This window comes from Eptesicus fuscus, chromosome 2 (assembly GCF_027574615.1).
Source record: "Eptesicus fuscus isolate TK198812 chromosome 2, DD_ASM_mEF_20220401, whole genome shotgun sequence".
Classification (NCBI taxonomy): Eukaryota; Metazoa; Chordata; class Mammalia; order Chiroptera; family Vespertilionidae; genus Eptesicus; species Eptesicus fuscus.
Genome location: NC_072474.1, coordinates 67,555,472 through 67,574,381, shown reverse-complemented (window position 1 = coordinate 67,574,381; position 18,910 = coordinate 67,555,472). Strand labels below are relative to the sequence as shown.

The window sequence follows — 18,910 nt, the reverse complement described above, 5'->3', positions numbered from 1 at the left end:
TGTTATGATAAATGGCCTAACAATGCTGTAAATCCAGTGCTATCTGAGCAGATGGGACTGAACAGTAACTTTGCGTGGAAGAATCATAGAAGATTTCACAAAGGAGTTGATATTTAAGCTGAGTCTTCAGGTGTGATAGAAATTTACCTACTAGATAATAAAATAAAGCTTTGTCAAATAAACAGATATAATATGTACATGGCATAAAATTTTGAAAGGTGCATATTTGGAAAACAGTGAGATGCTTACTTTTGCTTTGAATCCAGTAGGAGGCGAATAAAAGGAAATGAAATGGAAAGATAGGTTGGAGTCAAGTTCTAAGAGTCTTATGTTCTAGTGTAAGTAATCGATAATCAGAGGGAAGCAACAGATTCTTATCAGCACAGGAGTGTGTGATTTTGTCTTAGGAAACTCATTGTCCTGTAGACGATGTGCAGGAATGAAGAGACAAGTATATGAACAAATGTTAGTCGCCACTGAAGACCTAACCTAAGTAGCATGAGGATGAATAAGAAGGGACAGGTGCTTCTTAGGAAGAATTGATGAAATTTAGAATTGTCAGATTCTAAAGTTGAGTGGAGAGAATCAAGGCAAACCTCTCACCTCAAGCAGAAGGACCCTAATCAGCATTCCTATAGTTGACAATAGAGTCCACGATTAAACTCTTACAGTGAATGAAAAGGCACCAAAAAAGGAACAGGCAGCCCAGCAGAGCAATCTTTAATATTTTTATTTATTTTAAATTATTTATTCATTTATATTTTTAAAAAATCAAATGACAAAAATGGTAATGAAAATTAAGTCTTCCTTCTACTCCTGTCTCCCAATCCTCCAGTTCCACTCTCTAGAAACATTTTAACCACTTTTTTGTTGTGTGTAGCCTTCAAGAGAGAAAAGAAATATATGCATATGTCCAAAATGATATCTTACTTTATTTTATTTTTTAACTAGTGGCCCGGTGCACGAAATTTGTGCACAGGGAGGGGGTGTTCCTCAGCCTGGCCTGTACCCTCTCCAATCTGGGACCCCTCGAAGGATGTCCTACTCCTGCACCCTCTCCAATCTGGGACCTCTCGAAGGATGTCCTACTGCTGGTTTATAGGGATTGGGCCTAAACCGGCAGTCGGACATCCCTCTCGCAATCTGGGACTGCTAACTCCTAACTGCTCACCTGCCTGCCTGCCTGATTGCCCCTAACCACTCTGCCTGCCGTCCTGCTTACCCCCAACTGCCCCCCATGCCAGTGTGCTCACCCCCAACTGCCTCCCCTGCCAGCCTACTCACCCCCAACTGCCCCCTCTGTTGGCCTGCTCGCCCCTACCTTCCCTCCCCATGGGCCTGCTCACCCCTAACTGCCCCCTGCTGGCCTGCTCACTCCAAACTTCCCCCCCCCACTGTCCTCATCACCCCCAACTGACCCCCACTGATGGCCTGCTTGCCCCCAACTGGCCCCCTTGCTGGTCTGCTTACCCCCAACGGCCCCGCCCCCCACCAGCCTGATCATTCACAACTGCTGTCCCATCCTGGCCTGATCACCCACAACTGCCCTCCTCTCTTGGCCTCTAACCACTTCTACCTCGGCCCTGCCACCATGGCTTTATCCAGAAGAACATCTGGAAGGTCTTCTGGAAGGTCTCCCAGTCTAATTAGCATATTACCCTTTTATTAGTATAGATCAGTGATGGGCAACCTTTTGAGCTTGGTGTGTCAAACTTCGCCAAAAAACTGAGCATAACTCAGGTAGTGTGTCACTTTGAGGAAAAAACTAAATCCAAGACTCTAGTCGCAAATGTTTCATCCTCAGGAGCAGCAAATGTTTCATCCTCGGCATGCGGCCGTGTGTCATCAGAAATGGCTACGCGTGTCAGTGCTCACACGTGTGTCATAGGTTCGCCATCACTGGTATAGATAGAGGCCTGGTGCACGGGTGGGGGCCAGCTTGTTTGCCCTGAAGCGTGTCCCAGATCAGGGTGGGGGTCCCGCTGGGGTGACTGGCAAGCCTGGGTGAGGGACTGAGGGCTGTTTTCAGGCTTGCCACATCCCCATTAGGGTGAGGGGTCCCACTGGGATGCCTGGCCAGCATGGGTGAGGGGCTGATGGCTGTTTGCAGGCTGGCCAAGCCCCCCAGCAGGGACCCTCACCCCATGCGTGTGTGGCCAGTCTGGGTGAGGGGCTGATGGCTGTTTGCAGGCTGGCCACGGCCCCCGGTGACCCAAGCTCCCAGCCCCTCCTTTTTTGCTTTTTTTTTTTTTTTTCAGCACCTCCTTGAGCGGAGGCCAGGGCTGGCTGGAAGCAGGTATCTGGGATTTACTTATCTTCTATAATTGAAACTTTGTAAACTTGAGCGGAGGCCAGGGCCAGCCAGGGGCTAGGGCCAACCAGGGCGGGTGGGAAGCTTGGCTTCCTCCATCACCGGGGGCAACCCAAGCCTCCTGCTCGCTCCAGCTCCATGGCCGCCGCCATCTTGGTTGGGTTAATTTGCATACTCACTCTGATTGGCTGGTGGGCATAGCGGAGGTACGGTCAATTTGCATGTTTCTCTTTTATTAGATAGGATATATATTTTTATTGATTTCAGAGAGGAAGGGAGAGGGAAAGAGAGATAGAAACATCAATGATGAGAGAGAATCATTGATCAGCTGCCTCCTGCATGCCCCCTGCTGGGGATCAAGCTCACAACCCAGGCATGTGCCCTGAACGGGAATTGAACTGTGACCTCCTGGTTCACAGGTCGAACGACACTCAATCACTGAGCCACACCAGCCAGGCAAAAAATGGTATATAATTTTAGAGCTAGTTTTATTAAGGTTTAATTTACATAAATTAAATTCATCCTTTCTGGTATGCAGTTCTATGAGTTTTGACAAATGGACAGTATTGTGCCCACCACCACAATCAAGATGTTGAACAGCCCTGGCTGGTATGGTTCATTTGGTTGGGCATTGTCTCGTGCACAGAAAGGTTGCTAGTTTGATTTCCAGTCAGGGTACATGCCTGGGTTGTGGGCTTGATCACCGTAGGAGGCATGTAGGAGGCAGCCGATTGATGTTGTGCTCTCACATTGTTTTTCTCTCTCTCCCTCTCCCTCTTTATTTCTCTAAAAACCAATAAACTATTTTTTAAAATGTTGAGCAGTTCTAACCCTACAAAGTTCTCTTACGTCCCTGTTAGTCAACCTCTTACCCATCTTGAGTCCTGGCAACCACTGACCTATTTTCTATCCATAAAGTTATGCCATTTCCAGAATGTCTAAGTGGAATCCAGTAATATGAGCACCTTGAGTCTGGTTCTTTCCATCAGAATACTTACTGCCTTTGAGAGTCATCCACATTGTTGTGCATAAGAGTAGTTTGCTCTTTCCATTGCTGAGTAATCTCCTTTGCATGAATGTACCACCGTTTGTTTATCCACTCACCTGTTGAATGACATTTGGGCTGTTTCCAGGTTTTGGCAATTATGATCAGCGTGGCTATAACATTTGCATATAGGTTTTTGTGTGAATATAGGTTTTCATTTCTCTGGAGTAAATACTTAGGAGTGGAGTTGTTGGATCATATGGTCAGTGTTTAACATTCTAAGAAACTGCCAGCTTGTTTTCCAAAGTGGTTGTAACTATTTTGTGTTACCACCACCAGTGTGTGAGAATTCTAGTTGCTCCACATCCACACCAACATTTGGTGCTGTCAGTTCTTTATAAAGTGTTTTAGTTATTCCAGTAGGTGGGTAGTGAATGAGTGATGACATTGAGATATTTTCAGGTGCTTACTTGCCATCCATATATCTTCTTTGGCAAAGCATTGTAGAAAACTCCCATTTTTAAATTGGGTTGTTTATTGTATTGTTTTAGGCTCTGGACAAAGATTTGTGTTTTGCAAATATTTTATCCAAATCTACTGCTTCTTCTTCTTCTTTTTTTTTTTTTTTTTTGTTCTCTTAATGATGTCTTTTAAAGAGCAATAGGCTTTACTTTGAAGCAGTTTCATTTATTGATATTTCTATTACTGATCATGCTTTCAGTGTTGTATCTAAGAAATCTTTGCCTAAACCAAAGTTTCAAAGATTTTTCTCCTATGTTTTCTCCTGGTAGTTTTATAGTTTTAAGTTTTGCAATTGATTTGTGATTCACAAAATGGTAACTTTAACCACGAACAAGATTATAACAATATTTTATATTGCATGTTACTTCAGAGTTTACAGAGTGATCTGTTAGACATTGTCTCATTTGCTCATAATCCAGTGGTTTCACTTTTACTTATATTTTGTAGATGAGGAGACTGATTGGGGAAGAAACATTCACCAAGCTTTGTATGTGGATGAACCAGCATATATTCTGAGACTTTTGGCTCCAAACCCATAGACCTTATACAACACTAAATGGTTCTATTTATGCAATAGTAGACTCTGTAGGATTTTTTTCCTTAGTGAAGTTAAAAAAGAAAGAAAAAGGAAATACATTTATTCCTTTTATTCTTAAAAAGCCTTCTTATTCTTTTGCATGAAAAGATAGCCAATTTCCCTCTGATAAAGTGGAAAGTGAATGCAAAGTCAGAAGTCCTAAAATTTAATCCCAGCCCCACCACTTCCTTGATCTTTCAGCCTTAAGGTTATTGAGCCCCATTTTGTTCATCTATAAAACATTGAAATACCCATCTTACAAGATTGTTGTAAGGAATAAATTAGATAAAATATGTGAAAATACCTACCATAGTATCAGGCACATAATAGATTTTATTACATGTTAACTTCTTTTCTTCCTGACACACCTGTAATTTATTATAGTTGCCAGTGAGACTCCAGTAACACATAAACTTCATTGCATTCTGATCAATACAAGATTATTTTTATATTTTGTTGATGGGCATTAGGATTGCAAACTTAGAAAATGAATGTTAAAAATATACATATCATTTTTTCAGGAAGACTACAATAATATATATTCAGTCCAGAATTTATCCCAAAGAAAGAAATCCCCAAACATATTTCAGTGACCCATTGCAGTGTTCAACAATTACTTCTGTTGGTTATCCTTCTTCCTAGTAAGTACTAACTTTTGTTGAATCCCTTCAATGTGCACATTGTAAGGCAGAAAGATCTCAATGGCTCTTCAAATTGTGAAACTAAGGTTAAATAATTTAAGACCACACAGAGAGGAAGTGATGGATCTGTAAAACCCAGATCCACTCTATCCAAGTCTAATCTTATGCTTTTATACCCTACCATGCTCACTTTCCATAGAAGTGGAATCATTGGGTTATAAGGCAGTTCCACTTTTAATTTTTTTTGAAGAAACTCCATATTGTTTTCCACAGCAGCTATACCAACAGCTATACCACCAAGAGAGCACAAGGGTTCCCTTTTCTCCACATCTTTGCCAGTACTTGTTTGTTGATTTATTGATGATAGCCATTCTGACAGGTCTGAGCTGATATCTCATTGTGGTTTTAATTTCCATTTCTTTGACGATTAGTGACATTGAGCACCTTTTCATGTTTATTGGCCATTTGTATATACTCTTTGGAGAAATGTCTATTCAGATGCTTTGCCCATTTTTTAATTGGATTGGTGTTTTTTGTTTGTTTGTTTTTGGTGTTAAGTTTTATAAGTTCTTTATAAATTTTGAATATCAACCCCTTATCAGATGTATCATTGTTGAATATGTTCTCCTATTCAGTGGGAATACAGGGAACATACCTCAGCATAATAAAGGCCATATATGACACACCCACAGCCAACATCATACTCAATGGGCAGAAACCACAAACGTTTCCCTTAAGATCAGGAACAAAACAGAGGTGTCTGCTTTCACTACTTTTATTCAATATAGCCACAGCAGTCAGATAAGAAGAAGAAATTAAAGGCATCCAAATTGTAAAGAAAGAAATAAAACTGTCATTATTTGCAGATGACATGATATTGTATATAGAGAAACCTAAACATTTCCCCCCACAAAAATACTAGAATTGATAAGTGAATTCAGTAGAGTAGCAGGATACAAACTAAATATTCATTAATCAGCTGCATTTTTATGCACCTATAGTGAACTATTAGAAAGGGAAACTAAAAAAACTATCTCATTTACAATTGCATAAAAAAAAATACCTAGGAATAAATTTAACCAAGGATGTAAAAGACCTGTTCTTGAAAAATTATATGACAGTGAAGAAAGAAATTGAAGAAGATACAAATAGTAGAAGTATATACCATGTTCGTGGATAGGAAGAATTAATATCATTATAATGCCCATACTACCCAAAGCAATCTATAGATTCAATGCAATTCCTATCAAGATACCAACAGCATATTTCTCAGAATTAGAATAAATATTTCAAAAAATAATATGGAACTGCAAAAGACCCCAAATAACCACAGCAATCTTGAGAAAGAAGAACCAAGTTGGAGGAATCATGCTACCTCATATCAAACTATACTACAAGGCCATAGTAATCAAAACACCATGGTACTGGCATAAAAACAGACATATAGATCAATGGAACAGAATAGAGAGCCCCAAAATAAACCTACACCTTTATAGTCAGTTAATATTTAACAAAAGAACCAAGAACATAATATGGGCTAGAGATAATCTAATCAATAAATGGTATGGGGAAAATTGGACAGATACATGAAAAAAAAATTAGACCACCTTTTACACCATATACATTAATCTCAAAATGGATTAAAGCTTAAAAGTAAGAATCAAAACCATAAAAATCCTAGAAGAAAACATAGGCAGTAAAATCTCGGACATTTTTTTGTGGCAATATTTTTTCTGGGGCAAGGGATACAAAAGGAAAACTAAACAAATGGGACTACTAAAAAGATTTTGCATGGCAAAGGAAACCATCAACAAAGTGAAAAGACAACCACTCTAGCTTTTAACTCTCATCTTGACTTGATGCCTGTCAGGCCAGCAAGAAAAATCAATCCAAAGCATTAGATAATGTGCCAGAGCAGGAAAGCTTTCTTGCTTGTGTTACTTTTTACTTGGCAACAAGCTTCCTTCTTGTCCTCCTGTGCTAGGTCATGTCATTGCCACCTACTTCTTTTTTTTTTTTTAAGTACCTTATTTTTAAAATATATATATTTTATTGTATTGATTTTTTACAGAGAGGAAGGGAGAGGGATAGAGTTAGAAACATCGGATGAGAGAGAAACATCGATTCAGCTGCCTCCTGGACACTCCCTACTGAGGATGTGCCCGCAACCAAGGTACATGCCCTTGACCGGAATCAAACCTGGGACCTTTCAGTCCGCAGGCCAACGCTCTATCCACTGAGCCAAACCAGTTAGGGCACCACCTACTTCTTAATAGCACAGACCATTTTACTGCATGACAGAGCCCTAAATGGTAATTGTTCAGAGCCTAATGCTAAAGTTGTTAATTTTCCTTTAGGTGTGGTGTTCTGGGTTTTTCTCAGTTATAAGTGGGAATTGTTAGGTTTAGTTCAGCTCATGGTTTTGTGTTATTTTGCTGATGCCAACAGTTCCGAGCAGAGGTGCAGGTTGGAGGCAAGCAGCTTTCTGCAAGTGGACTTGGCCAAATGCTGGGGTGCTCACCCTTTCTGTTTCCTCCGTTCAGGTTTGGCAGGGCATACCCAGGACACAGCCAGGAACTAGGTGTCTACAGCTACAGGGTCAGCTTCCTGAAGCCCCAAAGACTAAGGTGGCACATGCCTGGAGGGACTACCTCTTTGTACTTTTTATTAAGAAATTAATAATCTGCATTCAACAAAATGTTCTCGGGAGGGGACATGTCTTAATGCGGATTATTACCATGGACACTGTAGGAAGTAAGGAGGGGGAGAAATGACCTTTCATATAGAGAAGCCTGGAGTTGGGGCCAATATAAATCATATGATAATAATCCCTACCGAAATTTGAGTGCCGCTGTGTGCCAGATACTGCATTGAACACCATTCCCATACAATCTTGTTAAATTCAATACTCCTGATAATTCTATGAGTTATATATTAACATTTCCAATTTACATAATGAAGAAACCCAGGTCTCATAAAATCTAAGTAGATTGCTCTACATCATATAGCTAATAAGTAGGAGAGCTGGGATGGAAATTCAAACCTGCTTACTCCAAAACCTTTGCTTTTAACCACCATTTGGCTACTGTCCCTCCCTAAAGTCAAATGAGGCCTTGTGAGTTATGAGAACAGGTAACTCCAGCAGTGGTCACAGATTGGGAGCCCACTGGGCATTTCAGCATGTGGATTTGTTTTCTTTGGCCCAAGTAGTTTTGACTTACCTGGAATTTCTTTTTCCCTATTTTAATGGGTTGCTATTTTAAAATTTAGGAGATGTGACATAAAAATCCAGATAAGAGATCTTGCTTTGTTTGAAAATAGGAAGATCTGCCAAAAAAAGACTGGAGCTGCAAGTCAACCTCCTTTAAATAAGGCCTGCTCTTCCCTCTTTACCCACATCCCAACTCCTCCCTGTTGTCTTCCTGGCCCCAGGACCAGTGTGAGTGGCCAGTTATCAGCAGGCTTGCACTGCTGTTTGCCTGATTGTAGCCTTAGAAGGGAAGTGAACTTTTTTGAGTACTCAAGTCTCTATCAAAATTTTTCTTATACCTGGTCCATTTTTTTACTTGAATTACTTGTCTGCATTTGGGATGGTGACCATACCCTGAAGCTGGGCAAAAAAAAAAAAAAAAAAAAAAAGGTGCAAAATTGATTTGTTCTATTTTATTGGAACCACATTCACAGTGGAAGCAATTCCCTTGCCCTGAGAGCAGCAATCAGGCCTTGAAATCGGCTTACCACCTGTGATTGGCAAGCTTAGGCTGGCCCTTCCTGGAGCCCTCCTGCCACGTGGCTGCCCAGAGCTGCAGAGGGCTGTGGCCACCTCCCTATATCTCCCTCTCACGATGTCTCCATCTTTCCTTCTGCTCCCCCAGTGCCCAGCATGCAGTTTGCCAAGGACTTGCTCCTAGTGAGGGAGAAGGAAGGTGTTCTGCACGTGCCTATCATTCGCAGTGGAGACCTGAGCTATGAGTCGTCAGTGAGGTGCTATACTCAGAGCCATTCAGCTCAGGTCGCAGAGGACTTTGAGGAGAGAAGAAATGCAGACTCTTCACGGATTACGTTTCTGAAAGGGGAGAAAGTAAGTGGATTTGTGGTTACCGAATGATGAGATTCTCTTCTTTTTTGATGACTTTATTTGTCCACAGTGAAGTAATTTAGATAAATTCTGAACATTTTAGGATACTTTTTACTAATTGATAATATTTTTTAGTAATATGATACATTCTATGTGGCTGTCTTCTTGGTCTCTCACTTAAAACCAAACACATATATCATTGGTTGAGTTGGGAAATTTAGGTGATGAGTAATATTTTTGGAATTTAACAGAATCGAATGAACAAGGATCCTCTTAATTTGAAACATTAGAGATGAAGAGATTCTACATCTAAAGGAGAAATAAACAATACTCAAATACCTGGGCCTCTGTCCTAGGGCAACATACATGCTAATAGAACCAGCAGAATAGGACCAGATGAGAAGACATTGAGCAGATGCAAGTCAGTTGAATAGCAATGCACAGTGCATGGGAATGCCTGAAAACACCAATCACGAAGTATGGCTGCATCAAACTCAGTGTATGCCAAAAATATCTATTGGATGAGACTCACATTTCTCCATTTTTGGATCTCAATTGCAAATGGTTGATTCCGTTGTGCCCCTTGATTCAAGGCACAAGTCCTGGTTGTTTAGTTCAAGGCCCTTCTCTTATTCTGTTTATTTATTTTTATTCTACGCCTCTTCTCCTCATTCCCTTCCTCACCTCAGAGCTCGTCAATCTGTTGTGTTTAATATATATCTTTTAATCTGTATTTATTCTTTAAAAATGCTTGTGTTGTGTGCATAATTTTTATTTTATAAAATTGCTATTGGGTTGTATCTTTTTCAAACTTTTACTGTGTTTACTCAGCAATATGTTTTATTCATCTATGTCATTTATGTGTACATCTAGTCAGTTGCTTCAAACTGTTGCATAGTTTTTATGATGTGCATCTACTACCTTTTTAAAAATATGTTCTTATTAATTTTAGAGAGAGGGGAGGGGAGAGGAAGAGAGAGATGGAAACATCGATGAGAGAGAAACATCAACATCAACCTGCTGCCTCCTGTATGCTCCCGGGGGATCAAGTCCAAAACTCGGTCTTGTGCCCTGACTGGGAATCAAACCAGAGACCTCCTGGTGCATAGGTCGACACTCACTGAGTCACACCTGCAGGCTGCCTCTCCTACCTTTTCTTTCTTTCTTTTTTTTTTTTTTAAGAGAGAGTAGAAGGGAAGGGGAGAGACAGGGAGAGAAACATCGATGCGAGAGAGACATATCGATTGGTTTCCTCCTGCACACACCCTGACCAGGGCCTGGGGATGGAACCTACAACTGGGGTATGTATCCTTGACCAGAATCGAACCCAGGACCCTTAAGTCCTTGGGCTGATGCTCTATCCACTGAGCCAAACCAGCTAGGGCTGCATCTACTACCTTTTATCTACCTGTTCTCAGCAATAGACAGTGAGGAACCACAGAAATAGCCAACAGTCAACACCTCACACTACGCCACCACTAATAATGCTACGATGCACATCCTCATATTTATCCACTCACAGATGTGAGATGGAATTTCTTTGGATACATATATAGCAGTCAAATTGCTGTACCATAGGGCATGCATGTGCTTAATTTAAAAAAAAAAAAAAGGAATATTGTCAGAATACTTTCCAGAATGTCACTAGCAATACACAAGGATTGTTGTATGTAACCCAACATCCTCTTCAACACTTAGCATTATTCATCTTTTGACTTTTTGCTAAACTAATATGTGTAAAGTTACATCTTGTTTTAATTTGTATTTTTCTAATTAATGGTGGTTTATACACTTGTTAACTTATTGAACTTTCTCTTATTAAAATTCATTATTATTATTATTTTAATTCTCACTAGAGGATTTTTTTCCATTGATTTCTAGAGAAAGTGAGAGAGATGAGTAGGAAAGAGAGAGAGACACACACACACACACACACATTAATTGGTTGCCTCCCACACAGACCCCTATCAGGGCTGGAGAACCTGCAACCAAGGTATGTGCCCTTAACAGCGAATTGATCCTGTGACCCTTCAGTCCATGGGGCAATGGTCTAACCACTGAGCAAACTAGCCAGGGCAAACATGTATTATTTTAATCCTCTGTTCCTTATTTTGTTATATTGCTGTCTTTTTCTTACTGATCTGCTATACTTTCTTAAATATTTTAAATATTAATTCCTTACCATTTAGACATTTTAGATATTATAGATATACTTCCCCTTTCTGTCACTTATTACCTTGGACTATGATGTTCTTAGGTGAACAGAATTCTTTGATTTCGATACAATTCAATGTAGATAATTTTGGTTTTATGATTAGTTCTTTTAAAGATTAGCATAAGAAGATCTTACCCATACCAGTTCACCCCAGATTCTTCTTCTGTTCATATTTAATAACATTAAAAAAGTGATAGCTTTCTTCTTTGGGACTCTCAGTCTTTTACACACTTATGACTCAGAAAAGCCCTGGCTCAGTTATGTATTTTATAAGAATTTTACTGGTGGCAGGTTGAAACATGTATTTAAAAATACACGCACATACTACAGATGCAATCTTAATCTTTGAGTCTACATGTCTGTATTTGTTTTAAGTTCAAAAAAGGATTCTCTACCTATCCAAGAGACAGTTTGTCATTTAATAAAATTATAAAGAAATATAGTCTAATGGTCTAAATGTTACCCCCATGACAATCTATCTATCATCATTCATAAGCACACTTGGGAATCTTCATTTTTCCTGGCTTACTATGCAATATGTCTTTGGAACTTGTCATTCACTAGAATGTCTTCTTTTAAAGATATCCTGAAGATTCACTACTAAATTCATATTTTCTATAAAAAATTGTTATTGTAAGAAAGATGTGATAAGGAAAAAAAAGGAACATTCTTCAGGGATTTAAAACCGGGTTAGCAAGCCACATATTATGTTCACAGGGATGCTCTCCTTTCATTTAGTATAATTAGGAAGTATGAAAATGAAACTTCTCTATACCCACATAGTCTATGCAATACGGTAGTATAGTGGCTTTTAAATGGTTCAACTAAAAATAACCCCACTTATCACATGATGCCACTATTGAGGCTGCTCTGTTTTCCAAAATGTTGTGACCTTATTTTGCATATCTCAAGGACACAATCCTCAGTAGAGAATGATCAGTTTGAGAAACACTATTTCTTTGCATCAAACAGGGGTTTAGGTTATGTTCTGAGACTCAATCAAAACTCAGCAGTTTTCAGATGAGACAACATTTGGCAGCACATTTGAGAATTCTGCACCTTAGCCTAACAGGAAGCCTTTCTAAGCTCATTATAAGACTATTCCATTTTTACAATGGAAAAGGAACATTGTTCAGCTCTCCAGGAAGTCTAATCCATTTGTTAAACCCCCACATCAGAAATCTGCCTATCATAACATGTACAAGTGTATTGATCAGCCCAGGCAAAATGTGGGAAAGCGTGCAAATGTTCTACATGTGATCATTAGTGGGTTCTGTATTTGATCTTCTTTTTACATAACTCATCACCAATGATTCAAATGATTTGGAATGTTCTCATACAAGGCTCCACATATAGGTAAGTCCCACATAGGCATGAACTCCTAGATAACATTCTATTTTAACTAGAATTTGTGTTGACTCTTCGATGCTACAAAGAAGAATAATCATTTTCTAAGAAAACCAAGGAAGTTATTAACATCACAATGCAAATTTGACTCTATCTTGTTCCCTGGACTCTAGATGAAGAACTGCACTGTCTCCATCCATGATGACTCCATGTTTGAGCCTGAGGAACAGTTCAGGGTCTTCCTCGGCCATCCCCTTGGGAATCACTGGAGTGGAGCCAGAGTTGGAAAGAATAGCATGGCCACCATCACCATATCCAATGATGAAGATGGTAACCACTACTCTAATGTACACTTGCTGTACATCACATTTACCAACCATGTAATTATAAGTGTCTTGAAAAATGAAAGGGCTACAAAGATGCCTACTGACAACAGTCCTGCATTATATTTATAACTCTAGAGGCCCGGTGCATGAAAATTCATGCACTTGAGGGGGTCCCTCAGCCTGGCCTGCGCCCTCTTGCAGTCCAGGACCCCTTGGGGGATGTCCTACTGATGGCTTAGGCCTGCTCCCTGGGGTATTGGACCTATGCTGGCATTCAGACATCCCTCTGGCACCCCGGGAGCCCTCAGGGGATGTCCAACTAACAGCTTAGGCCTGCTCCCCGCAGGGATTGGGCTTAGTAGGGGAGTGGGCCTAAGCCATTAGTCAGACATCCTAAGTGCTACTGTGGAGACGGAAGAGGCTCTTGCCACTGCCGCTGCACTGGCCAGCCATGAGCTGGCTTCTGGCTGAGCAGCACTCCCCCTGTGGAAGCACACTGACCACCAGGGGGCAGCTCCTGTGTTGAGCGTCTGCCCCCTGATGGTCAGTGTGTATCATAGCGACCGGTCGTTCTGCCAATAGGGTCAATTTGCATATTACCCTTTTATTACATAGGATGTTGGCAGCAAATGATCATTGTCTACAAAGCTCCTGTAAGTTTACTAGGGCTATAGGTAGTTTTAATCTCATTATTCCCTACCACACTGCCAAGAGAAAGGAATGAGTATGGTTAAAGGCTAGGACAGAGACACTAAGACAAGCAGAGAATAAAACTATTTTAATCACTGCAGTTGGAACAGAATTGGAAATACAGTCAGAATGAGTTGAATCCAATGAACTGATTTAAACACTGAAATTAGAAAAGTCTAATTTCTCAGTTTTCTTTTCTTCCATTGACTTGGCCTACTAACCTAAAAAAACAAATCTTAAATTCTTTGGTCAGGTTGTAGTAAAGAGTGACCCACGCACCAGGGAAAACAAAATCTGTTCCAAATTAGGACATAATTGTTCTATTAAAATTGATATTTTAATGAGTTAATGGATAATAACATTATACATAGTAATAGCAATTTTACTTAATATTTATACCACTATTCATCCTCACATATATAAAATCAGGGACTAATTTGGACATTGGGTAAAATAAGAAAAGCCAACCTTGAAGGTGAATTACTCCTTTACCCAGGGAAACTCGGGTTCTACCCCTGCAGTGACCTTCTCCCACTCACACAGAGAAGCCAGTGGCTGAAGCTCAGAGGGGTAGCAAATTCACAGTGTGTTGCAGAGACACACCTAAGTTTCAAAGAACATTCTTTTTTAAAACTATGCCATCTCAAATGAGGCTTATCTTCTACAATTAGGAAGAATTGACTTTCTGAGGGGGAAATGAACATAGAGACTGTAGAAATTTCTGCAAAATTTTATATAGGAAAAATGGTATACAACTTGTAATTGCTCTGAATTGTTTATCTTATTCTCTCTACCACTACCACTTTGCCCTTCCCCATAAGAATATATCGGAAAAAAGGCATGGTTTGATATTTCTGTAAGAATTGTCACTATATCATTAACCGTACCCTAGCAATAACAATAATACTTTAAACCAGAATGTGTTCAGAAGTCTTCCTTTCCTGAATTATTGTTTGTAGCCAGTCACTGAAACCACCCATTCTTAACTGAATAACCTGAGAGAAGTTAGGAAAAGCTGAGGGTGGGGGCGGTGAGAGCTCCAGGAGTGAGGATTCAAAGGACCGGAGATGAGAGAGGCATTTGGTAAATTAAGTTGTATATAAAAGAGGTAAATTATTAACCTTGGAAATTCATGTATCATCAATGAAAAGGAGTTGATTCATGCAATCAGTTGATACAAATTTATCAGTTGCTTACTCAGTCCCTTAATAAAGCATGCACATTTTAAAACATTCTGTGAGTCGTGATGCCTTGATGGCAACTTGGACATCATGCTTCCAAAGTCTTTAAAAATATTTCCCTCACTTTTTTGAATAAGAAATGAATAAGAAATGACTTCTATAAAATCAGAAATAAATTTATTTTTCCCAAGCATTGCTTAGGGGTAAGTACTGATTGATTTTCATAACAGTAAGGCATTTTGTCTTTGTGTTGTTAACTGTGAAAAACCCTTCTTGTCATCAGCAGGTGTTTCCGTGGCGTCGGAATCTTTCCTGCTTTTCTAACTTGCTCTTGTTTCCCTGACCGTGCTTCTCCAGCCCCCACCATCGAGTTTGAGGAAGCTGCGTACCAAGTCCGGGAACCCGCGGGGCCCGATGCCACGGCCATTCTGAGCATCAGGGTGATCCGCAAAGGGGATCAGAACAGGACGTCCAAGGTCCGCTGCAGCACGCGGGACGGGTCTGCCCAGTCTGGTGTGGATTACTACCCAAAGAGCCGAGTCTTGAAGTTCAGTCCCGGTAATTGAATGCCAATCCCCACCTGTGGGTTTTACTTAATAGAGAACCTAATATCTCCTATTTGAAGAAAGGGATGAGCAGAAAAATTAAAGAGGAAAACAAGTGTTCCAATAGCATAAAGTATTTTTTAAGCACACACTCGTGATGGAAGGAGTCTTTAAAATTTTTATTAGTAAAAATGGCATGGGGGGGAAAAAATAGGCCACTGACTTCAGAACATCCTTGGCATTTTGCTTCATTTAAAAGGATTTTTGTTGTTGTTGTTGCTGTTGGCCTGTGATTTGGTTAATAGGAGCACTTGATTTTTAAAAAGTGTACACGACTGCCATCATTCAACAAACATTGGTGCAAACCACCGCGCTGCCCTTTAGGCCAGGGTGACTAAAATCCAGAAGGCACACTCTGTTTAACATCTAAAATAGGTTTATCCCAGAGAGAGCAATGGAGACAAGTCAGGGAAGAGAGGAAGATGGGATTGAAGTCACAACCGGCTGTCTCATGTATTAATTTGGTGGGAGGAGTGAGACAGGGAAGGAGTTGAATTATATGCTAGCTTTTTTTCACAGAACTTTTCTGGACCGGTGTAAGGCAAAGAGGTGAATGTAGACAATGGCATCATTTGTAATGTAGCCGGAAGTGGGCAACATTGTTAGAAGGTCTTTTCAGTGATGTCTTGGCAAGTGGAGGGAGAAAATGACTCCCCCAGAAGTGAGTTTGGGGGTCGCTGTATGTCTCTTTCATGCCCCCAAAGCTTCAAAGGGCTTTCGGCTCTGTCCTTTGTGTGTCTGGTTGGTGTTTGCTGGGAAGGTAGGTGCCCTTCCTCCACACTTGCACAAGGACCTCTCTTCTGAGTAGCTTCACTTTTTCATTTTCTGCATGAGGATCTGGGGAAAATACCAGTCTTAGAAGTAACCGAGTAGAGAATCATTTTAGGAAAAGGTAGGGGGTTTCTAATATTGGAACCCTCCCCCTTTAAGGCCTACAAACTCCATTCTCGACTTGGCAGAGACTGGCCTGGTAGGTAGCCTCTGAGCTATTGCTTCTCGGGAGACAAGCACTGGCAGCCACACAGGCGCTCATGCCTAAGTGTAAAGGGGAAAGAAAAATTAAGCAAAAAAAAACCCTCATAACCAGGGTGGCGTGTGTTTTGGATCATAGATTTTTATTACTGCCAACTAGTGTCAGGCAGGGGCCATTAATCCTCATATGGTGTTGAATAGTAAATCTGCAATGCTGAGCCTCCACCACAGGTGGAATTAGGTCTGTAAAACAGATTCCCTGTTTGAGATGGGGCCAACATGACCAGCGGCCACTGCAGTCATAGAAAACCCTTAAAAGGAAAGGGCATACTTAAACATGGAGCCTTGTCTTAGGTCGGTCACCTAACTGGGACCTCTGCTGTCCTTGTGTTCTGTCCTTGCCGAAGGTGTGGATCATATCTTGTTTAAAGTTGAGATCCTGTCCAACGAAGACCGGGAATGGCATGAGTCGTTCTCCCTAGTCCTTGGCCCAGATGACCCGGTGGAAGCAGTTCTTGGTGAAGTGACCACTGCCACAGTGACGATCCTAGACCAGGAGGCAGCAGGGAGTCTCATACTGCCAGCACCACCCATCGTGAGTGGCTTGACGGGAAGGATTGCTTTTATGTCTTAGTGACTAGTAGATGAGAACTTGAGATAAGTACCAGTAGGACTTCCAGTGCTATATACTTCTGCACTCCTCTAACACAGTGGTTCTTAACCAGGAGTAATCCTGTCCCCTCCTCCGCGACACCCCCACCCTCCACCGCCACCTCCATGGGGCATTTGGCAATCTCCGGTGACACTATTTGTTGTTATGACTGTCACAGTAGGTGCTAGTAGCATCTAGTGGGTAGGAGCCAGAGGTGCTACTAAACATCCTACAATGCACAGGACAGCTCCAATGACAAAGAATTATTTGGCACAAATGTCAAGAGTGCAGAGGATGAGAAATTCTGTTCCAACATCAGAGGAAGACCAAACCATGCCCATACCTTAGTCTGATAAAACAGGAAGTACAATACAAATTGATATTCTCACTTCTTTGGTGGGACCTAAAAGAGTAAAGAAAAAAATAAAGTAATGCTATCCCATATCTATTATTCTACCTATTGGCCACACACATGTAGAATTAAGTATCTGTAGAAATGTAGTATCATGATTCCCAGTTTGGGGGTGTAGAGAATGAATGCACTGACTTTACAATTAGGAGGAAAATGCCTGGAGGTTGCCAAAGGGATGCTAACCCATGGTAAAGAAGCAGTCAGAATAAGTCTTCTAACCTTCCCAGACCAGTCGCATACTAGAAGGATCATTTCAAAATGTGTCTCTTGATTGATCATAGAAGAAATACACTACCTTTGTTTACTTTTGTTTTGCTGAATGCACTACCTCATACCATTAACAATTTAAGGCAACTTTAAACTGGTAACTGCCATCCATGATATAGCTTCAGTTACAGTTTGCAGGAAAATAAAAGTATTTTCCACATGAGTGATAGAGCTCTGCTTTAGGAATAATGCTAACAAGATAATAAAGCTTCTAGCTGACCAGTAGGAGGATCTTCTCCACCGCCTAAGGTCTGCATTACCTTTTAGGGACGCTTGGTAAAGCATTGTAAACTCCTGTTATGTTTTCAAGAATCCCTGGAAATTAAGTGATCTTGTGGAGCTTGTAGAGCAGGGGTGGGGAACCTTTTTTCTGCCAAGGGCCGTTGGATATTTATAACATGATTTGCTTAATGTAATTCACTTAACATAAATTTATGTTGCTATGAATAAAAGCTCCTAGACTTACTGAATTTTGAGTCCTGCCTGCAGTTGCCTTGGCAGGGCGAGACCAAATGATTTCATGGGTCTTACAGGGTCCGAGAGCCGGACATTCCCCACCCCTGCTTTAGAGCCTTAGTACTCTGACCTCTCTGATACCTAACCAGGGCTGAAGCTTTGTTGCTCCTTTGCAGGTTGTCACACTTGCGGACTATGAGCATGTGGAAGAGGTTACCAAGGAAGGAGTCAAGAAATCTCCCTCCCCGGGTTACCCGCTGGTCTGTGTCACCCCCTGTGACCCTCACTTCCCCAAGTATGCCGTCACCAGGGAGCGCTGCAGCGAGGCTGGCATCAACCAGACGTCCGTGCAGTTCAGCTGGGAAGTGGCCGCCCCCACTGATGGCAATGGGGCCCGGTCTCCCTTTGAGACCATCACCGACAACACACCGTTCACCAGTGTCAACCACATGGTAGGTCTGGGGTCTGGGCCTGGTTGTGTAGGGAAAGAAATGGTATTTCTGTTTGTTCCCCTGACTCTGTCAAGCTCCCTAAGGTCCATGTGTGGCATTTGGGATAAAATAAGCAAATGAGCTCTAGATGCTTTGGCTCAGTGGATAGAGCATCGGCCTGTGGACTGAAGGGTCCCGGGTTCAATTCCGGTCAAGGGCAGATGCCTGTGTTGCGGGCTTGA

The 18,910-nt window shown here is 41.1% G+C and overlaps 1 protein-coding gene across 1 annotated transcript in view; it reads left to right on the top strand.

Moving 5' to 3' along the window:
• FRAS1 (Fraser extracellular matrix complex subunit 1) overlaps nucleotides 1-18,910 on the top strand; it is a 440,116-nt gene that overhangs the window by 389,983 nt on the left and 31,223 nt on the right. Inside the window, exons 59-63 of the mRNA XM_008143649.3 lie at nucleotides 8,912-9,117; nucleotides 12,850-13,006; nucleotides 15,231-15,431; nucleotides 16,858-17,045; nucleotides 18,414-18,689. Of these exons, the coding sequence (XP_008141871.2) occupies nucleotides 8,912-9,117; nucleotides 12,850-13,006; nucleotides 15,231-15,431; nucleotides 16,858-17,045; nucleotides 18,414-18,689 (1,028 nt within the window). The remainder of the gene's footprint in view (nucleotides 1-8,911; nucleotides 9,118-12,849; nucleotides 13,007-15,230; nucleotides 15,432-16,857; nucleotides 17,046-18,413; nucleotides 18,690-18,910) is intronic.